The sequence below is a fragment of the Euprymna scolopes genome, chromosome 18, assembly GCF_053919585.1.
Source record: "Euprymna scolopes isolate OS-2025 chromosome 18, ASM5391958v1, whole genome shotgun sequence".
Lineage (NCBI taxonomy): Eukaryota > Metazoa > Mollusca > Cephalopoda > Sepiida > Sepiolidae > Euprymna > Euprymna scolopes.
In genome coordinates, this window is record NC_136499.1 from 85,210,644 (window position 1) to 85,231,956 (window position 21,313).

Sequence of the window (21,313 nt, forward strand, 5' to 3'; positions counted from 1 at the left end):
TTGTTGTTTTATCATAATTGTTAATATTTACTGTTTCTTATTGATATAATTTTCTCTTTAATTCTTACTAAACAATACATATCGCCACTGAGACGAGTCTATTGAGAATTTGAGGCAAATTTATAGGGTTTCCTAAGTAAAGGGTTGTGCATGAAGTAGTTTGTTTACATTACATTTAAATTTCAGCATTATATATGTGTATTTGACACAAACTTAAATTCTATCAAATTTCGATTCTTAAAATTGTTTTGAAAACTTGTATTCATTATAAATAAATGTTATAAATTTCATTAAAGTCGCCGCTACCACATTACATTTAGGCTGCAATTTACTGCTATTGTTTTCATCCTATTATTATTATCTTCTGACTATTTTTAGAGCAACAGTAATATCTTTCTAATTCAGTAAGAAATAAGAAAGGATGCATTGTGAAGATGCATCGATTCAATCTGCACATTTCAAGATAAATGCAACAGATCAACTGACCGACAGACAGAACTCCTTTTAAATATATTTGGACGAATCTACAAGATAAAAAAATACTTATTATATGGTTTATTTGAACTACTGTTCTTATCTTGGATGTTATCTTCACAAGATTCCAGTTGATGTAACCTCTAACCTATTTCATCTTGTCGACCCATGAATCATTTTTTGTGGGAATTTTGAACAAAACTCTTTATTTAACTCATGGGTGTATCTGCCTCTCATTTTCTCAACAATAATCAGGTCTTAAGTAATTTGCGATTTTATTCTTAGTAATACTCGCATGAAGGATTGAACCTTCAATCTGCAGAAGACTCTCACTGAAAACTGCATAATCAAGCTTAATTATTTGAGACTTCTACCAAGTTATGGCTGACAGAACGAAAGAAATCTACCGCTTAAATAAAGTGTTTTATTTGAAATTATGTACAGATTCCCACGTAAAACACACGGAGAAGATCGGAGGTTATATCGACCAAAACATTGTAAGATTAACAACTAAGATAACAACAGTAGTCCAAATAATCCAAATGATACAAATTAACACTTCTCATCTAAAAATGAAAAATCATAAATACTCACGTTTTCTACATAAGGTTGACATACTGTCAATGTGATGGTATGCTCTGACGACCTGAACAAGCAAAAACAAGAAACCTTGTTAGAATCGAAGGTGTTGAAATGCGCAACAGAATAAGACATTAGTTCACATTTTGAAAAGTATATATATATGTGTGTGTGTGTGTGTGTGTGAGTGTTACTGATATTTTAGGCAAAACACTATAAAATGTTTGTTAGTGATATTTTTCTAAATATTTCTATAGTTCATTCTCAATTTTACACTAAAAATCAGAATTATTGAAAAAAGTGTTTTTGAATCATTTTGATACTTTATACGGAAGGGGGTTCAACCATAATTCATTGTAAAATCAGCCCTGAAAACAGGAGTGCACATGCATGCTTTTCATTATGCATCGCTATGTTGAAAGAAACAACTAAATTACGAATTAAAAATGAAGAAAATTTTAAAAATAAAGACAATACCATATATAAAACTCGGTCGTACTATCAACAAATTCGACAAATCAAAAGGAGAATCTGGTGAGAATAGAATCAACTAAAGAAGATAACATTGATACAAGGGAGGTAACTTCAGCTAACGAATAAAATGTTTTGAAACTTTTGTCAAATTAAGCTTATATTTATTTATTGCACTACAAAATTTAAAGTTAAATTGATCTATGCAATTTAATTATCTGCTAATATATATAATATAAAGTAGTAGCGTTCGTGTGTGTGTGTGTGTGTGTGTGTGTGTACAATTACCAATCACCAAAGAAATATAAAGGCCATATGTGTGTAAACCTCTCCTGGTCAAGAAATATTAATGCCCATATTAGGATACTTCTGTCAAAGGAGACATTATACGGACTTTCAATATATAGCATTCTTTAAACCACTTTTTCATTACTGAGTTACAGTCATTAACATATCACATTAAATGCAATCTATTTAAATAATTACCCCGATGACATTACTTATTCGACATAATAGCTTTGTTTGAACTGTACTAATTAATTTTTTTTTAATTATTTAGTTTATTTAAATTTCAAGTTATGTTTGATTTAATTTATTTTATCTGAAATCTAAAACCGTTTTATTTTCAAACCAAAAGCCAGAAAACCAAAAAGAGAAATAACTGTGATAGCTTAATTGAAAAATTGTTTTAAACAGAGCATGTTATTAAATATTTCCTGTTTTTGTTTTCATTTCGAAACATTATTCTAAGCTGAATTATTTTTTTATTTTAATTCGGAGGAATTTGTTTTTCACTCATTCTTACTTTTTAAGTAACCTTTTTTATTTGTTAGAGAAAAATAATTAAAACTAATGTCCTCATTTACTTGCATCCTCATGAGTACAGAGTTAGTTCGAGACACATGTGAACAAAATCCATCATCCCCTGCTCTTTTGGATTTTGTTTATAAAATTTAATCGGTGTTGCCCAGGATTTATTATAATAATTATACCACAACAAGTGTGTTTAATTTCCTGCGAAACAGATTTTCTTTATAATTTATTTAATATCTTAAATTAAAATGGTAAATTTTTACGACGTGACCCAGCGTTGTTTAACCCCTAAAAAAAATGGTCAATGTCAAGTTTCTTTCCAACTCCTCAAAAAACTTGAAAATGACTTTTAATGGTTTTCGATAGTGCTAAAAATATCACATTTAAATTTGGGGTAGATAAGTAGTTTTCATGATATAAAAAATTACTTTTTCAAAAAGTGGGGGATCCTTTCCTATATAAATTTAACGTAAAATGGGCACCCAGTTTCTAACCTCCTAATAATTTCTTCATATCATAAAACAAATTTAATTGTGATATTCGTTTTCAGCACCACCGAAAACCGGCACTGTTTTTTTTACTAAGAGATTCGTTTATTTTTCATAATTTAGGACGTAAATAATGCTGTCAGTAAGCTTACACAAGCGGTTTACAAAAATATTTATTTATTTATTTTTTTTGAGGTGGATATTCAATGATAGAATTTGTATAGATTTTACCAGGTGCTTCTGTAGTTTACTTAACCGCTTCCTAATGTAAACAGAATTGTTGTGAAATGTTAAACTGCAGAGGCACCTGTTCACAACTATACAAGTTGTATAATGAAAAAAGAACGAAAAACAAAAGTATGCTTTTGTAAACTTATTAACAGCATAATTAGCGTCCTAAATTATGAGATGAAAAAATGAACTCATCTCTTAGTAAAAAAAAAATAAAACAGCGCCAATTTTCGGGGGTGCTGAAATGAATATCACAGTTAAATTTGTTTCATGATATGAAGAAATTACTAGGTGACAAGAAAGTGGGTGCTCATTTTACGTTAAATTTATATAGGAAAGTGATCCCCCACTTTTTGAAAAAGTAATTTCTTCATATTATGAAAACTACTTATCTGCCCCAAATTTAAACGTACTATTCGTTTTCAACACCACCGAAAACCATTAAAAGTCGTCATTTTAAAGTTTTGGGGGGAATTGGAAAGAAACTTGAGATTGACCAAAAAAATTAAGACCTGATTTTTTGTGGCCTAATACGTTTAAGCAGTCTTCTATATATATAAAAAGGCAAAATACGTTTAAGCAGTCTTCTATATATATATCTATATATATAAATATATATAAAAGGCAAAATGTGTGTGACCATTTCGTGTATGTCTCGCAAAGGTTTCTTTTGCACACGCTCCCGGGGTCATTACGATCGCTTACAACTGTTTATATAGGTCCTAGATAATAATATCTAGGATTTGGGAATGCGGGTCGCCTCTACATTTATTTATGTCGACTTTTATGAGATTCGCGCTATTTCGCTCTGTCCCCTGTTTGTCCTGTTTTTTATGTATAAATAAAGTGATACTAAATTCAAACCGTGTGGTTCTTGGTATCGCACCGGGAAACGTCCAGAAGCAATCAGCTTTGATCAATGTGGGAAGAAACTCCTCTTATATCAGACAATTGCTATTCAATGTGGACACTGGGGAGCTGGTTTCCCCCTCCCCAACAGATTGGGGAAAAAAACAGTCAAATTTGGGTGAACAAAAGTTAATTGCGTGACTTCTATTTGACCTCATTAATTAGGTCAAATAGAAGCAGCAGAGTTAACTTTTATTGCGGCCACGTGTCAATTCTGTTTTTAAATAAATTCAAACGTGTTTCCATTGTATGTTGTGGTGGCCCAGGGGTTAGCGTCGCACATTATTTTTTTCACACTTTAGTTTCCAACTTTGCCTCAAGGGCTCGGGTTCGATCCTCATACTCACCTACCAAAAGTTTTTTTTTTTTAATTTTAACTCCCCCCCACCCCAGTTTTGATTTATCCAAAACCAAACACCCGGGCAACACTGGGTACCCCCGCTATTCTATATATATATAAAAGACGAAATGGGCGCGAGCATTTGTGTATGTCTGTGAAAGGCTTTTCAGATCAGGCTTCTGCTGTCGGTTAAATTCGCCAAGAAGTTTTCCTATACTTCCGAGATCATAATATCTGAGATTTGCAAATGGACACCGTTTCTTTCCTTTTTCTTTTTTGATCGAGTTAAAAAAAAAATCCCTCCATGCCATCATCTCAAGTGTTTTTACCACCCGGGAAAAAATTAATTATGAACTCAGTGAATTCATTATTCTCTTTGGCCTAATGTTAGTGTGGAAAACTAATTACCCACCTCTCTCTCTATCTTTTTTATTTTAACCACATGGAAGCCATTCTTAACATCGCTTCGACCTTGTGCCAATATTCTCTATCTGGGCAACGCTGGGTACTCCTCGCTAATCATAAATAACATTGAAGAAGAAATTTTGAAAAAAAAAAATTAACATTTTAGCGTGGGAAATAACTTTTCTATATAAATTTAACGTAAAATGAGAACCCACTTTTGGCCACAAAGCGTTCAACCAGACATGCCATCTATAGCATTTTTTCAAGTTGGGCAATTGAGGCGGGGGGGGGTAGATAAAACATGACAAATACAAACATTTTTTAGTTTTTTTTGTGGTGGGGGGGCGGGAATTACATTTGAAACATAAAATAACGATAAATTTAATTTTTATGAAACCATTATATACTTTAACCTAACAATTTTATAAATAGAACGGACAACAAAATAAGACAAATTCAGTTTTTTTGGAGGGGGGGATGATTACATTAGAAATATAAAATGACGAAAAATGTCATTTAATTGGTTTTGGAATTAATTTTTAGTAGATCTTCATTTTTCTTTTTTTCCAATTGCACGGCCATTCACTGCTATTTTTATTGCAGCAAAAGTTGTAATGATTTATGATGAAAAATGTGGTTTCCTCAGTTGGTGAAGCCCTGATGATGTATGAAAAATCAGGTTTCCTCAGATGATGAAGCCCTGATAATGTATGGAAAATGTGGTTTCCTACGATGATGAAGTCCTGATGATGTATGAAAAATGTGGTTTCCGCAGTGGATGAAGTCCTGATGATTTATGAAAATGTGGTTTCCTCAGTTGATGAAGTCCTGATGATGCATGAAAAATATTGTTTCCTTAGATGATGAAGTTGTGATGTATAAAAATGTGGTTTCCACAGATGATGAAGCCCCGATGATATATGAAAAATGTGTTTTCCTTATATGATGAAGTCCTTATGATGTCTGAAAATGAGGTTTCCTCAGATGATGAAGTACTGATCATGTGTGACAAATGTGGCTTCCTCAGATGATTAAGTTCTAAGGATATATGAAAAATGTGGTTTCATCAGTTGATGAATCCTAATGATGTATGAAAATGTGGTTTCCTCAGATTATAAAGCCCTGATTATGTATGAAAAATGTGGTTTCCTCAGTTCATGAAGTCCCGATGATGTATGAAAATGTGGTTTCCTCAGATTATAAAGCCCTGATTATGTATGAAAAATGTGGTTTCCTCAGTTCATGAAGTCCCGATGATGTATGAAATATGTGGTTTCCTCAGATTATAAAGCCCTGATTATGTATGAAAAATGTGGTTTCCTCAGTTCATGAAGTCCCGATGATGTATGAAATATGTGGTTTCCTCAGAGGAGGCAGTCCTGATAATCTATGAAAAATTTGGTTACCTCAGAATATGGAATCCTGATGATGTATGAAAATGTTTCCTCAGATAATGAAGCCCTGAAGATGTATAAAACAACTGAGACGAAGCCCTGATGATGTATTAAGTCTTGATGATATATAAAAAATGTGGTTTCTTCAATTGGTGAAGCCCTGATGATGTATGACAAATCAGGTTTCCTCAGATGATGAAGCCTTTATAATGTATGAAAAATGTGGTTTCCTACGATTACGAAGTCCGATGATGTATGAAAATTTGGTTTCTTCAGTTGGTGGATCCCTGGTGATGCATAAAAAATCTGGTTTCCTCTGATAATTAAGCCCTGATGATGTATGGAAAATGTGGTTCTCTCAGAGGAGTAAGTCCTTATGATGTATAAAAATCTGGTTTCCTCTGATAATTAAGCCCTGATTATGTTTGGAAAATGTGGTTCCCTCAGATAATGAAGGCTTGATGATGTTTGAAAATGTTGTTTCCTAAGATGATCAAGCCCTGATGATGTATGAAAAATGTGCTTTCCTCATATAAGTAAGCCCTGATGATGTATAAAAAATTGGTTTCCACAGAAGATAAAGCCCGGATGATGCATGAAAAATGTGGTTTACTCAGATAATGAAGTCCTTATCATGTATGAAATATGTAGTTTCCTCCGAGGATGAAGACCTGATGATGCATAAAAATGTGGGTTCCTCAGATGATAAAGCCCCGATTATGTGTGAAAATGAGGTTTGCCCAGTTGATTAAGTCCTGATCATGTACGAAAAATGTATTTTCCTCAGATGATGAAGTCCTGATGATCTATGAAAAATGTGGTTTCCTCAGATTGTGAAGCACTAATGATGTATTAAAAATCAGGTAAAGAAAATTTTTAAGAAAGGGATGCACATGATGAGTCAAAATGGGATGTAACGAGTGATGTCTCTGAAGAGAATGCTATGTATGAGGTATCTGATGCCGTATCATTAAGACCAAGTACCAGACAGAAGCAAAATTCCACACATTTCTATTTGTGTGATATTGAGATCAGTATATGCAGAAGCATCCAAGAACGGTGTGTGCGTCCTCTTGTACTTTTGCCCAGGTGTGATATGGGGATTCCTCTCTAGCCATCTGGCAAGATCGCGTGTAGAAAATGTTACAAATTGTGTTACAAGTCGTTAGTACAGCAAATAGTGCTATAAGGAGTTCGTGCAGTGAATGGTGTTATGAAGCCTTAATGTAGCGAATTGCATTACAAAGAGTTGGTGTGAAGAATTGTCTTATGATGGGTTGGTGCGACCAATTTAATTATGGAGTTGGCAAGAAGTTCTGATACTTTGGTTGTGCATTTTGCATTAACAGTATATATATATATATATATATATATATATATATATATATATATATATATATATATATGTGTGTGTGTGTGTGTGTGTGTGTGTTATTCCTTATTCTTAGATTTGGCCTCTCAAGTCAGAATATTTTATATATATTTATGGATTTTCATAATTTGATACTGTACTGAGTCTTTCAATTTAAATTGGACTTGTAACTAAATAAATTAACTTGATATACATTCACACATGTCTCTCCTTTAAACAGTCATGTATTTGACCTCGTGTGTAGATTTTCCAACGAAAGAATCAGATAATTGTCAAAAACATCCTCTACTTTTCCTGTTTCATTAAAATGTCACATGTCAATCTCCAAAAATGTCTTCATTGGCTCAAGTTTATTTCTAATTTGCTTAAGCAGTTTATATGAAGCACTAATAAGACTGATTTTATTTGAGATGAAATTAAGAAGAAAAGAAAACTTGATTTATTGACCGGAAAACATATGACAACATCATTACATGAAATCTTAATTGACTTTGAAAACTCAATCAACATGTAAATTCATTCAATGAAAAATCCTAATTACTAATAAAAAATCATCAAATAAATATATATGATCTTTAAATAAATTAATTAGACATTTAAATTTCTAATATAATAATTTCTGTAAATAAAAAAGATTTTGGGTTTCTATAGGAAACACTCTGTCGATCAGTCTGTCATGCTTAAGTTTGAATTACAGTCACATATAAAAATATTAAATATAATTTTTAGATGTGTCCACGCATCTGTGTAAGAAGCTTTGTCTGTCGTTGTGTTATTCTTGGTTTGGAATTAATAAAGATCACACTGGATACTCGTTCTTTTATGAAATTGCATTCTTTGGTTTCACTAATATTCTGGCCCTAAGGAAAGGACGTAAAAGAAAACGCAAACAGCAGGTTTAGCTAGAAAGACTTTTTTATTGTACAAGAAAGTTAAATACAAAGAAAGGTTGTTAAACAGTCTGCAAGGTATACTTAGTACTTTTTTTCTTTTTGGATCAGTGATTATGGGATTCGTGAATTTTCTTTTCTTCTCAATTTGCATTGTTCTGGATTGGGTTGGTTCGATATCAAAAGTGTCATCATCTCCTATTCTAGTTTGGATAGTTTGGATCGTTTATGCTTTCTTATGTGATTGAAGTGTTTTTAATGTGTGAATTTTTAATTGCCTTAAATAATGTACACCATATTTCCGATTCTTTTGTCTACTGTGCCCACTCCCAGAAAACGTGTTATTTTTGTAAGTCTTGTAGCTGGGATGTAATGTTTCTTAGGCGCAATAGATGTCCTTAATTTCGTTTGTTTTAGTAACAGTTTTTCGGGTCTTATTCTCCACTGAAACATAGTCTTCACTGAGTACAATGCTGGTAATGTGTTAGGATTACGTATGATCCTATAAACTTGAAAAAACTGTTGTAATGCCGTTTCTGTAAGAGTACCGCATGCTTTTCTAAGCACTTGTTTTCAAGTGTCAATGAAGCATTCAGCCATCCCATTAGATCGTGGATGCTACTAGAGAGTTGTAATATGATTAATTTGGATGATTCACAGAACTCCTTGAACGTAAATTATGCAGTCGATCACTCCAAAATGGACAAATAGTTAATGGAGGAAATTAATAACTACCTCAGAAATATCTGGTCATATTGTGTAGCTGTCCACCACAATTAAGTAATTAATTAATTAACTAATCCTCTAGTGGCCCTGCAAAAGTTATGTGAATTCTAGACCAAGGTTAGTCTGTTTTTGGCCACGGTTTAAACGTAATTGTGTGTACCTTTCCCATCAAAGCAAAGCCCTTGCATGCGGCGACCATGTTTTTGATGTCATCATTAATCTTCGGCCAATATACATAACTATGCGTGAGGCTCATCATTTGGTTTATTCCAGAGTAACCTAGTTATTCTTTTTTGGAACACTTTTATTATGACGACCCTCTTGCTTTATAGTAGGACACCATCACACAGAGAAAACTGTTTTGTAATTTCTGGTCTGTATTTGCGATTTTAAGGTTTGTAGCACTAATAAATTCGTCTTTTTATACTTCATATTTAATTTCATGTAATGTGACTGGAAGGTTTCTGATAGTATTACACATCATGGTTGTAATTTCTCTATCGGTATGCATGGAAGCAGTTACTGTGTCCTCGAGAGATTCAATCTGTCCTGAGACTAACCTATATAATTCTTCAACATGTGCGATCTGCTTGCAGGAGAAGTACTCCAACTTGAAATTATAATTCAACAAAATAGTGTTCCATCTCAGCAGTCTGTTTGCTGTGTAAACCCTTTCTTCAAACTAATGTTGGTTGTTGGTTGGTTTTGTTTCATGGCATATCAACCCTTTTCAGATTATTAAATGGTGAATTCAAAGATTTGGAAGAAAATTTTTTTAATAGAATATATTTGTTGTTTTCAAGTCGGTTTCTATTTAACCCGTGGATCTGGGAGCAATGGCAATTAAAGGGTGGCTCCACACTCCCCAAAGCCCGTTTAAGGTCATATCCAGGACCTTCTTCAAACTAAAGATGGCCAATAGGTCAGTCTGCAATATAAAGAATCATCCGTATAAATATCAATTGAACTTTGTAGCTGCAAAGATAATAGCAAGCATTTCTTATGCGATCTGTGAATAATACATTTTGCAGGGAGCAGAGATCTTGATGCGTGAGCAATCGATTTTTTACTTTCGTCCAGCATTTTATGTAAGATACAAGCCCCTATTCCATATGAATTCACATCGCTAGTGACTATTATGCCTAGTTTTGGGTCATAATGCATGAAGAATAGATCTGACGTCAGGATTTTTGAAAATTTTATCGAATACCGCCTAGTATTCAGGTGGCCATTTCTGCACTTTGCCCTTTATTAGTAGCTTGTTCATGCAAATTGGGAATGTCTAGTAATAAAATGTTGATATATACCTTCGAGGATTATTATCATAAAACAGCGTTATATAATGGAACGAAACACATAAATAATGAGCAATAACTGAGTATTTTAACTTATTGTTTTATGTGAATTTACTTACCTCCCCACGAGGGCAAAGTTAGACACAAGGTCGATTTTAAATGTGGGGAAAATCCAGCTCCCTAAAAAGGAGCACTCTGGATAGGAACAAAACTAAAAATTGTTTCAGTCATGAAGGATTTCTCCTCCACTGACTGAGGACAGAAAAGGTGAAGTGTAGCGTCAGAACAGATTTTATTTAGTATGGTATTCACGGCTCCGGCATTATCTACTATACTTAGATACAAGGACCACTAGAGGGAAGTGAGGGTGGGAGACCTAAGAGTAATCTTTCAAAAACAAATTTGATGGGAATGGAAACATAGGGAATGGACTGTGTTTTCCAAGATAAATGTACATATAGGAGTAACAGACCGGGAATAAAATAAAGGATGGAATGGACATCTTTGGAAGCTCTCTTAGTACTTATGACAAAATAAAGCAGGGGCAGAAACAACATTCATACGTACCTAGTCTAGGACCCATAAAATTTTCACTCCAAGTGGTTACCCTATCTAATCCTAATCTATGTAAACTTTGATCGGACTGGGTTCCATAGAACCCAGGACTGTATGCAAAATACTCATGGAGGGAGTATAAATTCAAACCAAGTGCCTCGTTGGATGCACAAACTAGTGTTGTGGACCCATCTTCTATCGAATTCCATGCGATGTAATCTCTACCGATCGCATCTTATTTTTACTTTAAGTTGGTGCTTAAAATAAACAACCAAATCCCGATTGGAAGCAGATCCAACGCCATGGACTACGTCAAGATGTGTAGTTCAGGTCACTTATCTAGCTACTGCTAGGGTCATGAGAAACACCATTCGTTTCTCCCTAATAAACAGCAGGTCCATGTTGTATGACCTTCACCTTCACCGAGGTGAACGATTTATATGACCTTCACCGAGGTGCACGACTTGACACACAAAAATAAACCGCCTCTTAATCACCTGCTAACGCACGCGTCGCTGTAACGTCCAATTACAACAACAACAACAACAACCTTCTCACTCGACCTGCCTTTATACCACTATCTCAATCCCTTCTCTTGCGCATGCACCTGTAGATTCCTGACAACCTCGAGACTTCCGCTTATAAAAACCCAAGTTTTGTTGTCGCGCATGCTTATACAAGGCACAAACACGAGGGCGTTTGTTGTGTTGGTAAATACTACATGTTGTCAACAACATATGCCAAATCAAGGGGCACCGACCATTCAAGGTTGATGCGAGCCATTACCTCTCCGACATGATCTTCAGTTTTCATTACAGCATGAACAGTAGCTCGTCTTCCTATCCTCCATCTCTGGCAAGTCTGTTGTAGAGTGACAGGCATCTCAGACAAGTCGCCAGATCAGAGAGAATTCAGAGTTGTTTAAGTAGCTCCGACCTGGCACCCAATTCCTCTGTGAATGGACCTCCTCCTCCAATATATGTGGTTGCTCCACTAGCGGATCTTTTGCAGTACCCACCACTGTCCTGATTTAGTCTCTTTCTAGACTGAGCAAGGTCACTAGACCCCGGCAATGCCTTAAGGACAGTCCAGTATTCGGCAAAGAATGGCGTCTCTACACCTGGTTTTTGGTGACCTTCTATGGTATGATTGGATATGAGTTGAGGAAAGGAGCGCTCAACTGCAATGATCCATGGAGAATCTTTGAGTAACATAGAACTTAGGAAAGCCAAAGAAGTGAGAAGTGCTGCTCCAAAGTTTTGAGGTGAAAGTACAGACATGCAGTAAACGATCAATGGAAAGATGTATGTGACGCACATCTCCACACAACCCTTCAAGTATAATTTCCTTCAAAGTCATGTCCCCACAGACGATTCGACATTTGCCTGTACCTCCAACTAATTTTTTTCCAGCTGGAGACCCAGTCCAAACCAAACTTGAGTATACGAACCGGGTCATCTGACCAGCTGAAATCGCCTGAAAGTACAAGAACCCCTGACCAGGTTCTCAACCACAGGCCAACGGACTTGTTATGGTTTATAATGGCCCCTGTGACGTTTTCCTAATCAGCAAGTGCCTGAGTCACCGCTTCAATGTCGTTACGACTCGACACACACACAGTGATATCATCGGCATATGTGGACACCCTGTCATGATTTCCGCTATGGAGGGCCATGCCACGCAAGGACTGGTCTTGTTGCCTCATCCCTTAATCCTTAATATATTTCCTTATAGAGATAGGATTCTCCGACTACATCCTTCCTTAGTCTTTGGGCCAAGATCACAGCATAATATCTGTTGTGATGCTACACTTTGTGACAAAACCAACTTGATCCATTAAGTTTAAAGGTGTTTTCCTCAAGGACCGACCCCATTCTTTGTGTGTTTGGACCTGCTTTTTGTTTTTTGTTATTGTTAGCCGAATAGAGCAATATTAATTGTTAGTTTTCTATTGTTTTTCAAATAGTCTAGTGCTCTTTCAGGATTTAAGCAGCTGCCAGGTTTCGGGGAGACTCATGTATATTTTTAGGCGATGGTCTCCCTGGCCAACAAGATGAATCAGGTCACTTATTCGCCCACTAGAGAGGGCGCCCACAATGCTATGCTCAGAGGCAGTAAAGTTCCAGGGAGTGCCAAAGTTGGCATGCCTGGAGGCATAGTTCCAGGGTCCGTGTCCGTGTCCTTTAGGGCAGAGTGCCATACCTGGTAGCACCCTATGTTTGTCGTCCGTTTTCATTGAATGAAATGAAGGATGGTTATCTGTGATTCAAATTCACAAAGAAGGTGACCAGCGCCATGGTGGCGGCCTCTGGGATGGTGAAAACCCCAACTTAGTGTGAACCATCCTTAGGTGAGGTTTTTGAAGATTTCGTGTGTCTTTTTTTATGTCTAAGGTTGTCTTTGTTGCATTCCACTTCTTATTTGTTCTTTTTTACCGTTCTACATCTGACAGTGACTACTGCTCTGTTTTGATGCTATATCTATTAATTTTAATAATACCTTACAACTTCATTCATCAAGTTTCATCTTTGTGTCTGATGACTTCAATATTCATCATTCTGATTGGCTTATTAACTCGAATTGCACGGATTTTGTTGACGAAATATGTGTCAATTTGTTTCTGTTTCATGATTTATCCCAAATTGTCACCTTCCCCACAAACTTTCCTGATAATGACCGTCATCAACCATCCTTACTGGATATTTTACTCAATTCTGTTTCTGATTCATGTTCTATTTCTTCTTCTTCATTGGGTTTCTCTGATCATGCTGTTATTGAAGTCAAGGTTGATTTTTTGATGAAGTATTCTCTTAATTATCGCTTCCACAGAATGAAATTTAACTCCAGAAAGGTTGATTGGAATGAACTTTACAACTTCCTATGAAGGGAATTCAATAAGTAATGCCACTTCCAGTTGTCTCAAGTTATTGAAATTTTGCATGTGCAATAATTTATATCTCTACAAGTCACATGACAAATGACAGCTTTAAACTAATTGTGGTTTTTGATTTACAGGTATTTGAACTGAGTCAGATGTGAAATAGATTTTTTGATGAAATGAAAGAAATGTATAGCAATAATGCCCTAATTGAATTCACAATGTCAGCTTTTACAAGGTTATATGATATGACTTTGTAAAATGCTGGCATTGTGAATTCAAACAGCCGGAAAACTGTGAAAACAGCTTCCAAATCTGGTCGCTCCCTCTTCTGGGGCATCTATTAGTCAAAAGATTGATGCAGGACTATTCGCCAAATTATAGTTCGAGAGGTCAAAATTGGTGAAAAATATCACTCATGATCATTTGCATATGCACAAGGTGTTTGTTAGATGTAATCTCATTTTTCTAGAAGTGAAAACACATCAAGTGTTCAAGGATAAATTTGGAGATGTGCTAAGAAGCTGAATCAAAGTTTTTCTAAAGACTGATCAGACAGAATGAAACTTGGGTCTATCAATATGATCCAAAGACAAAAGCTTAGTCAATGCAGTGGAAATATTTGAACTAACCACCTCTAAAAAAAAAATAAGCAAAGTCCTGCTCAGAATTTCTGTGATCTCGATGTAGTATTGATGACAGATTTCCTGGCAAAAGGTACCATGATTATAGGAGCTTCAGTTTGGAGGAAATTAAGCGAGAGAAACTATGAAAATGAAGAGGTCGAGGCAAAATCAGCAAAAGTATTTCCTCATGCAAGAAAATGCACCGGTTCGTAATGTATATCTCCAGATCAGCCTTGATTTCCAAAAGTGTTTGACCAATCAAATTACAGATACGTTTCTGCAATTTAACAAGAACCTTCGAATGTGAGACACAGATTCACCAAATATGTTGTCACAACATGGCATAATTATGCAAAACATTGTGGCATTTTGGTTGTGTAATTTGTATATTTATCAGTATATCTCATCCTAATCCTTGAAGCCACCAAAGCTTTTATTTGCAATAATACATAGCAAAACTGATTTTACTGAAATAAATGTATTAAAAAACGAGTAATTGTCGGTTGTGTGACACTGCTGTCCGAACTTTCACTTTCAGGTTACCACTTGACGCGTCTTCTCTCCACTCCAAAACGAACTTCTGCAACTTTAGCTTTTCTCTCCCCGAATCCGACTTTTCTCTTCTACAAATACAACTTCTCTGCTCGCAATCTAACTTCAGAATGCACCCCTTCCCCAAATCACTCCTCTTTTATCTCCAATCAGGAGCATCTCATTTGCATACCTCGTGGTCACCCTGTAGGCATATAAAGAAACAGGGCAGCCATTTTTGTTTCTTTCTTCTTCATTATGAACACGAGGTAAGCCACACAAAAACGCGGTCGGTCGTTCTTGTTTCTTTTTTCTTCATTTATACCACACGCCCCCCTAATCTTCGAGATCAATAGAATACTTCGTAATCCTCCATCCAAGCAGGCCGCCTCCTCTCACGTCGATGCCTCTGGGGGACAACTTCTCGGGGGCTAACGTTTTCAGGTTCACTACAACGCGGGCCTAATTCAGGTCGAGCAGCATCATTTGCTTCTCGGTGGCCCTCGATTTCTTCTTCTTCACTGCCCTCACTGCATACCGGCAATGTCACACGACGCAGGTCTAAGATATGCCGGGGAACGCCATTCACCATCACATTGTTCTTCGACTGCAATCCTGTTACGACCCCTCTTTTCCAACGAGTGGTACACTGTGCATTGGGGGGTTTCACCCACACCTCTTCACCTACTTTGATAGTGGCTTCTTCACTCTCAATTCCTGCTGTTTTGTTGCACGGATGCCGCCACTTATATGTAAAAACGGCCCTATGAGGCGCAGTTGTCTCATCTTGTTTGGTCTTTGGCGAGATGTTATACCAAAACACTGCCTCTATGGGTGATACGTTGCTTTTTTCCGCAGCGGCTTTAATGGTGCGATGATTCCTCTCCACTATTCCGTTGCCACTCGGCCGATACGCTGCTCTGAAAAATTGCCTTACTCCCCACTTATCGCACACCCCTTTAAAGGCTTCTGATCGGAAAGCGGGTCCATTGACCATTAAGAGTTCCTCAACCGGCCCTCTCTCCAAAAATATCTCCTCGATGACCCCTCCGATCGCCCATGCAGCTTCTGCCCTGATCTCTCTCCAGATGGCAAACCTTCCCGGTTCACAGTCGACCATCGACAGATACAATTTGTGGCGATAGTGTGTCACATCAATGGCCAATTGCTTCCAGTCCTCTGCAACGTGTAGCTCTCCTGCTTCGTGTCTAGACGGTCCAGGGTCAATTGATTGGCACTCTCGACAGTTCTCCACCACCTCCCTAACCTCCTCCTCGGTGGTCTCCGGGTAAACCTCTCTGGCTAGGAATAACGTTCGTTCTCGACCAAAGTGGTGCATTTCGTGTGACTCTTTGACTTCTTCGCCTGCACAGCATACCGAGGAGACCTCCTTTCCCTCCTGCAGCCAGGCCTTCTTCATGCGTGTCATCGAATCCGCCTTGTTTTTTTCTGACGGGACCAACACAACAGATACTCTCAACTGGAATTCCGCTATCAGGTCGGTGAGCGCTCCGAGTCTGCGCTTGATCAGCATTTCCGCAGCACCTCTGGTCTTAACTCTCTTATCGCCAGTTACTGCCGACCGAATCCACGACACTACCATTGCCGAATCGGTTTTGACTTCAATTATTTTCAATCCCCATTTCAGGGCCAGATTGATTCCTTTTATAGCGGCATCTAGTTCTGCTACGTTGATATGGGAGAAGTCGTTGTTTTTTCTTAGTCACGCCGCATCCTCCACAGTTACACCTCCTATCTCTAGTACGACGCCCAACGCCAGGTTACTGGCATCGCACCAAACCACACCCGCGTCTTCGCCGCTGACATACCATTTCCCTTTCACTGGGTCCTCATTCCTCACTCTCGCAATGACTTCTTGCAGCATGTTCATGATCTCCTTCGTCACACGGCCCTCCCAGCCATCAGTGCCTGTTTGTCGTTTAATAAAGCTGCATGCTATCCTGAGCCAGCCAGCGATAGGATAGTGCCCGACCAGCGTCCCGCAGACTGAGAAGAGTTCTCGCCTCGTCAGCTCAGATCCGACTTTGGGTATTGCATTCCCTCGTTCGAAGACAAGGCTTTCTTTTCCATCTCGCCTTAGTTTCAACCCCAGTACCGCTCCTCCATCTAGGGCCTCCGCCGGTTTTGCGGTTAACCCATACTTCTCGACATGGCTTCTTACTTTCTCTGCTGTCACCTCTGCCTCCTCCACCAAGATGTCATCAATGTACGAGCTAGTAGCCTCCTCCACTGTACAGTCTTTGCTCAGCACTGTCTTCAGCATGGCAGTCATAATTTTGGGGGCTGAACTCAGCCCAAAGCCTAACCTCGTCAGACAATACACACGCCCCTTGTACCGGACCAGTTGGTACTGCCAGAGTTTCTCATCTACATGGATCTGCAGATATGCCGATTTCAGATCGACAATCTTAGTGGCCCGCCCCATTCTTCTCCATTTCCTCATGACCTCCTCACATACGTCGATCCCCGTTCCAGTGTGGCAGGCTACGTGTCTGTTCAATTCCCTAAAATCCAGCACGGGCCTAATCTTGTTTTTGGTAGGCTGAACAACCGCCAGTAGTGGCAACACTCCTTTTTCTTCCCCTGTCCACGGTTTCAGAATTCCTTCTTTGATCCACCTCTCCACTTCTTCCTCGAATCCTTTTCTTATTTCTCCTCGCAGGGTGTTTTCGTAGCAGCCCACCTTATTCTGTAGTTCTGGGGGCCCGGAGATCCATTTCCATTCCACTGTCCACCTTACGCCATCAAACTTTGCCAGGAAATCTTTGTCCTCGATGCAGCAAACCTCCGGTTTTGGGGTTCTGACGGTTCTATCACCTTCCACTCCTGCCATCCCCACTGCGCCGAGACGTCCAAACGTCACTTGGCCCCCTCTTAACGTAGCGGTTAATTGCACTCATACCTATAATCACGTCGACACCACCGACCAGATGATTCAACACTAAGGCTTGCAGTCCAATGGGCACCCCTTGCACCATTACTTCCGCTGTCGTCTCTCCTAGGCATTTCACATCCCTGCCATCCACGGTCCTAATAATCCTGGTTCTGCTCCATGACCTCGCGACATTCCTCGCTAACAGCGTTGTAGTGCAGCCTGTGTCGACAAGGGCTATGGCTCTCTTCCCATTGACTACCACCGGTAACCGAGGCAATGTTCCATCATGCGCCATTTCCACACAGAAGGGGTAACCACTGGCGCAATAGCTCCCCTTCACTCGTTTCCCTGGTCCCATGCAGCAACACAATAGCGGCTAATATGCCCCACTTGTCCACATCGGTAGTACGTGATCCCCGGTCTCGCTCTTTGCAGTCCTTGATCAGATGAGGACCCTGGCATCGGAAACACTTGATGCCAGGTCTCCCCTCCTGTCGCTTCGCCGGCTGCCTCTCATTCAAGTGAGGCCTCATGCACATATTTCCACTCACAGCTGCAGCCACGATTGGGCTTTTAACATTTTTCACTAGGACTCTGGCGTGGACCAAGAGATCGTCCACTTCCATAGAATGGATCCCCGTTATTCTCTGCATGTTCGCAGAGATTTCCTCTGGGAAGCCGTTCACTAGGTACAGCTTTACTGTCATCTCCAGGCTCCTCCCCACGTAACCAGCCAACCCTGCCAGTCTCCTGATCTCTGCCGCAAAGACGTCAACGGACTCGCCAGTCCACCTCAAACTTGACAGCTTGCCAAGTGCTTCAAATGGGCCCCCCGCGAAGGCCAATTTCAGCCTTTGCTCCACTAAAGCAAGGTCTTCCTTGTCTTCATCTCGCATCTGCTGGTAAATCGTGAGGGCTTCCCCCTTTAAGTATAGCGGCAGCAGGGTGACCACATCTTCTATCTTTTGCAGCGTCGCCACCATTTTTAATTTCTCCAGCCACTTAATCAGGTCACCCTCCCCAGTAAAGGGTCTCCACTCAGCCATGTTAATTTGCTTGATGTGCCGAAATAGCTTGTCGGTTGCGTGATACTGCTGTCCAAACTTTCACTTTCTGGTTACCACTTGATGCGTCTTCTCTCCACTCCAAAACGAACTTCTGCAACTTTAGCTTTTCTCTCCCCGAATCCGACTTTTCTCTTCTACAAATACAACTTCTCTGCTCGCAATCTAACTTCAGAATGCACCCCTTCCCCAAATCACTCCTCTTTTATCTCCAATCAGGAGCATCTCATTTGCATACCTCGTGGTCACCCTGTAGGCATATAAAGAAACAGGGCAGCCATTTTTGTTTCTTTCTTCTTCATTATGAACACGAGGTAAGCCACACAAAAACGCGGTCGGTCGTTCTTGTTTCTTTTTTCTTCATTTACACCACAGTAATATACTCACCTGACTAAGTCAATGACGTAATCTCGAGGTGACTTTTTCACATCTTCCCCATTAATTTTAATAATTTGGTCTCCAGGCAGCAACTTATCCATACTGGGGCCTCCTGTAATCACACACATAAAATCGTTATAATGAAATATTAGATAGCTTGATAAAATCATTATAATGAAATATTGGATAGCTTGATAAAAAGAAGTAATATCAACAACTAATAAATATTTTGAAAAATATTTAATAGAATAAAAAAACATTTGAAACAACTGATAAGATGAAAAAAGAGTATCTACAGGATTTACTTCATATTACACATGCACTCTTTCAGACGGTATCCATTGTCTTTAGAGAGAGAAGGAGGAGGTATATAGATTTTAATCATATAGATGTTATTTATATTGCAACATTATACCTATGGATTATCCAAAGTGATGGCATATTACGTAAATAGAAATAATAGATAGATAGATAGCCGATATTGTGTAAACATTGAAACCAGCATAGGGCGAATACGAAACTAACTTAACCGTAACGTTTTAGCAAGGTTGTTTTGGCCATATTATAAATATAAAAATAAAATTCTAAAAAAATTTTTTAAATTAATTATGTGAAATAAATAAATATAGAAATCTAATTTAAGAATTCAACGAATAGTTTTTATTAAAAGATATTAAATGGCTACGGGTTTTTGTGGTAACTTCTTATGACAGGTTTTTAAATAATGATACGAAAATTAGGTGATATATTAATATTTAAATAAGCTCTTGACAAGGATGCGTCCAGGATAAATGTTTTCGCATGCTTTTTTTCCTTTAAGGGAAATTTCTTCAAATAATGTTCTATTGTTAAAGTGTTTTTTATTCAAGAAGTCTGAAGAAAGGCTGGTTATGTGAACATTTTCGAACGCCATAATGCTTGAAATTGTCCAACTAGTCTTGAAACAATTGTAACTTAAAATGAAATACACTTTTTATTGCCATCAATTCCTTTTTTGAAGTTTTGGTTTTGTTAAACCATGCCAATATATGAAAGCATTATTGGCAACAGTTTGGATAACAATCTGTCTTTGTCTACTTTGCATATAGTCTAGAATTGTTGATATCACTTATCGGTGATAAACTTTTGCATTCTCCAATTAGAAATCATATCACTGGTTAGATTAGTTACAAACGAAATGAGAAAAATAGTAGGCAGCACATAATGAAAAATCAATAGGCTTCCAAAATGCTAACCTGATCATAAGAGACATACAGACGGCATGGTCTATTTTTAGATAATGACTGATTTTTGTGATCTTTATCTCCGATAGAATTACCAATATTTGTTTCAAAAAGATCCTTTTCTTTATTTAGTAGTTTTTGCATATTTAACGAAGTTGTGAGTATCCATGCTGACTACATTCTAATCAAAGCCTTTTTTATGCCATTTGTGCTGCTTTTTAAAAATAAAGTAATCTTATATTCTTACTCAACTCAAATATCGTTCAATACGGAATGAGCAGAAAGGAAACGTTGTCTCTTACAGCTAATGCTTATAAAGAAGCTTAAACTCAACTTTATTAATCCAAATAACAATAATTAAAATCAATGCTTATTTGTCACATTAAGAACAGGTTTTAATAAATGTTTTCTGGTATTTCCAATATATTTTATTATTTTCATTCATCTAAATTATAAAGTAAAGTCACAATTTTTATCAGTACTTGATATATCGAATGACTTTGACAAAGTCTGGCATGAAGAATTTATTATGAAAATTAATGTGTATGGTTTTATTGGACGAATATTTAGTATGTCATTAATATAGGTGTGTCCCAGAGGTCGATCCTTGGACCTTTATTCTTCCTGTTTTTTTTGTCAACGACCTTCCTGATGCAATTGTGTCTATTGCTAAACTTGGTAATGACACCATGCTCTATTCTTGACATGCGGGCAATCCTAATACACAAATGCATCCAATTAAAAGTATCGGAAAACTCTGTCATTTTGACAACAA

The 21,313-nt window shown here is 37.7% G+C and overlaps 1 protein-coding gene across 4 annotated transcripts in view; it reads right to left on the minus strand.

Moving 5' to 3' along the window:
* Nucleotides 1–21,313, minus strand: part of LOC145297675 (uncharacterized) — a 1,369,001-nt gene that overhangs the window by 724,334 nt on the left and 623,354 nt on the right. For all 4 annotated transcript variants that reach the window (XM_080143861.1, XM_080143862.1, XM_080143860.1 and 1 more), the window contains exons 4-5: nucleotides 19,325–19,427; nucleotides 1,069–1,120 (exon numbers count right to left, since the gene is read on the minus strand). In XM_080143861.1, coding sequence (XP_079999987.1) covers nucleotides 1,069–1,120; nucleotides 19,325–19,427 — 155 coding nt within the window. The remainder of the gene's footprint in view (nucleotides 1–1,068; nucleotides 1,121–19,324; nucleotides 19,428–21,313) is intronic.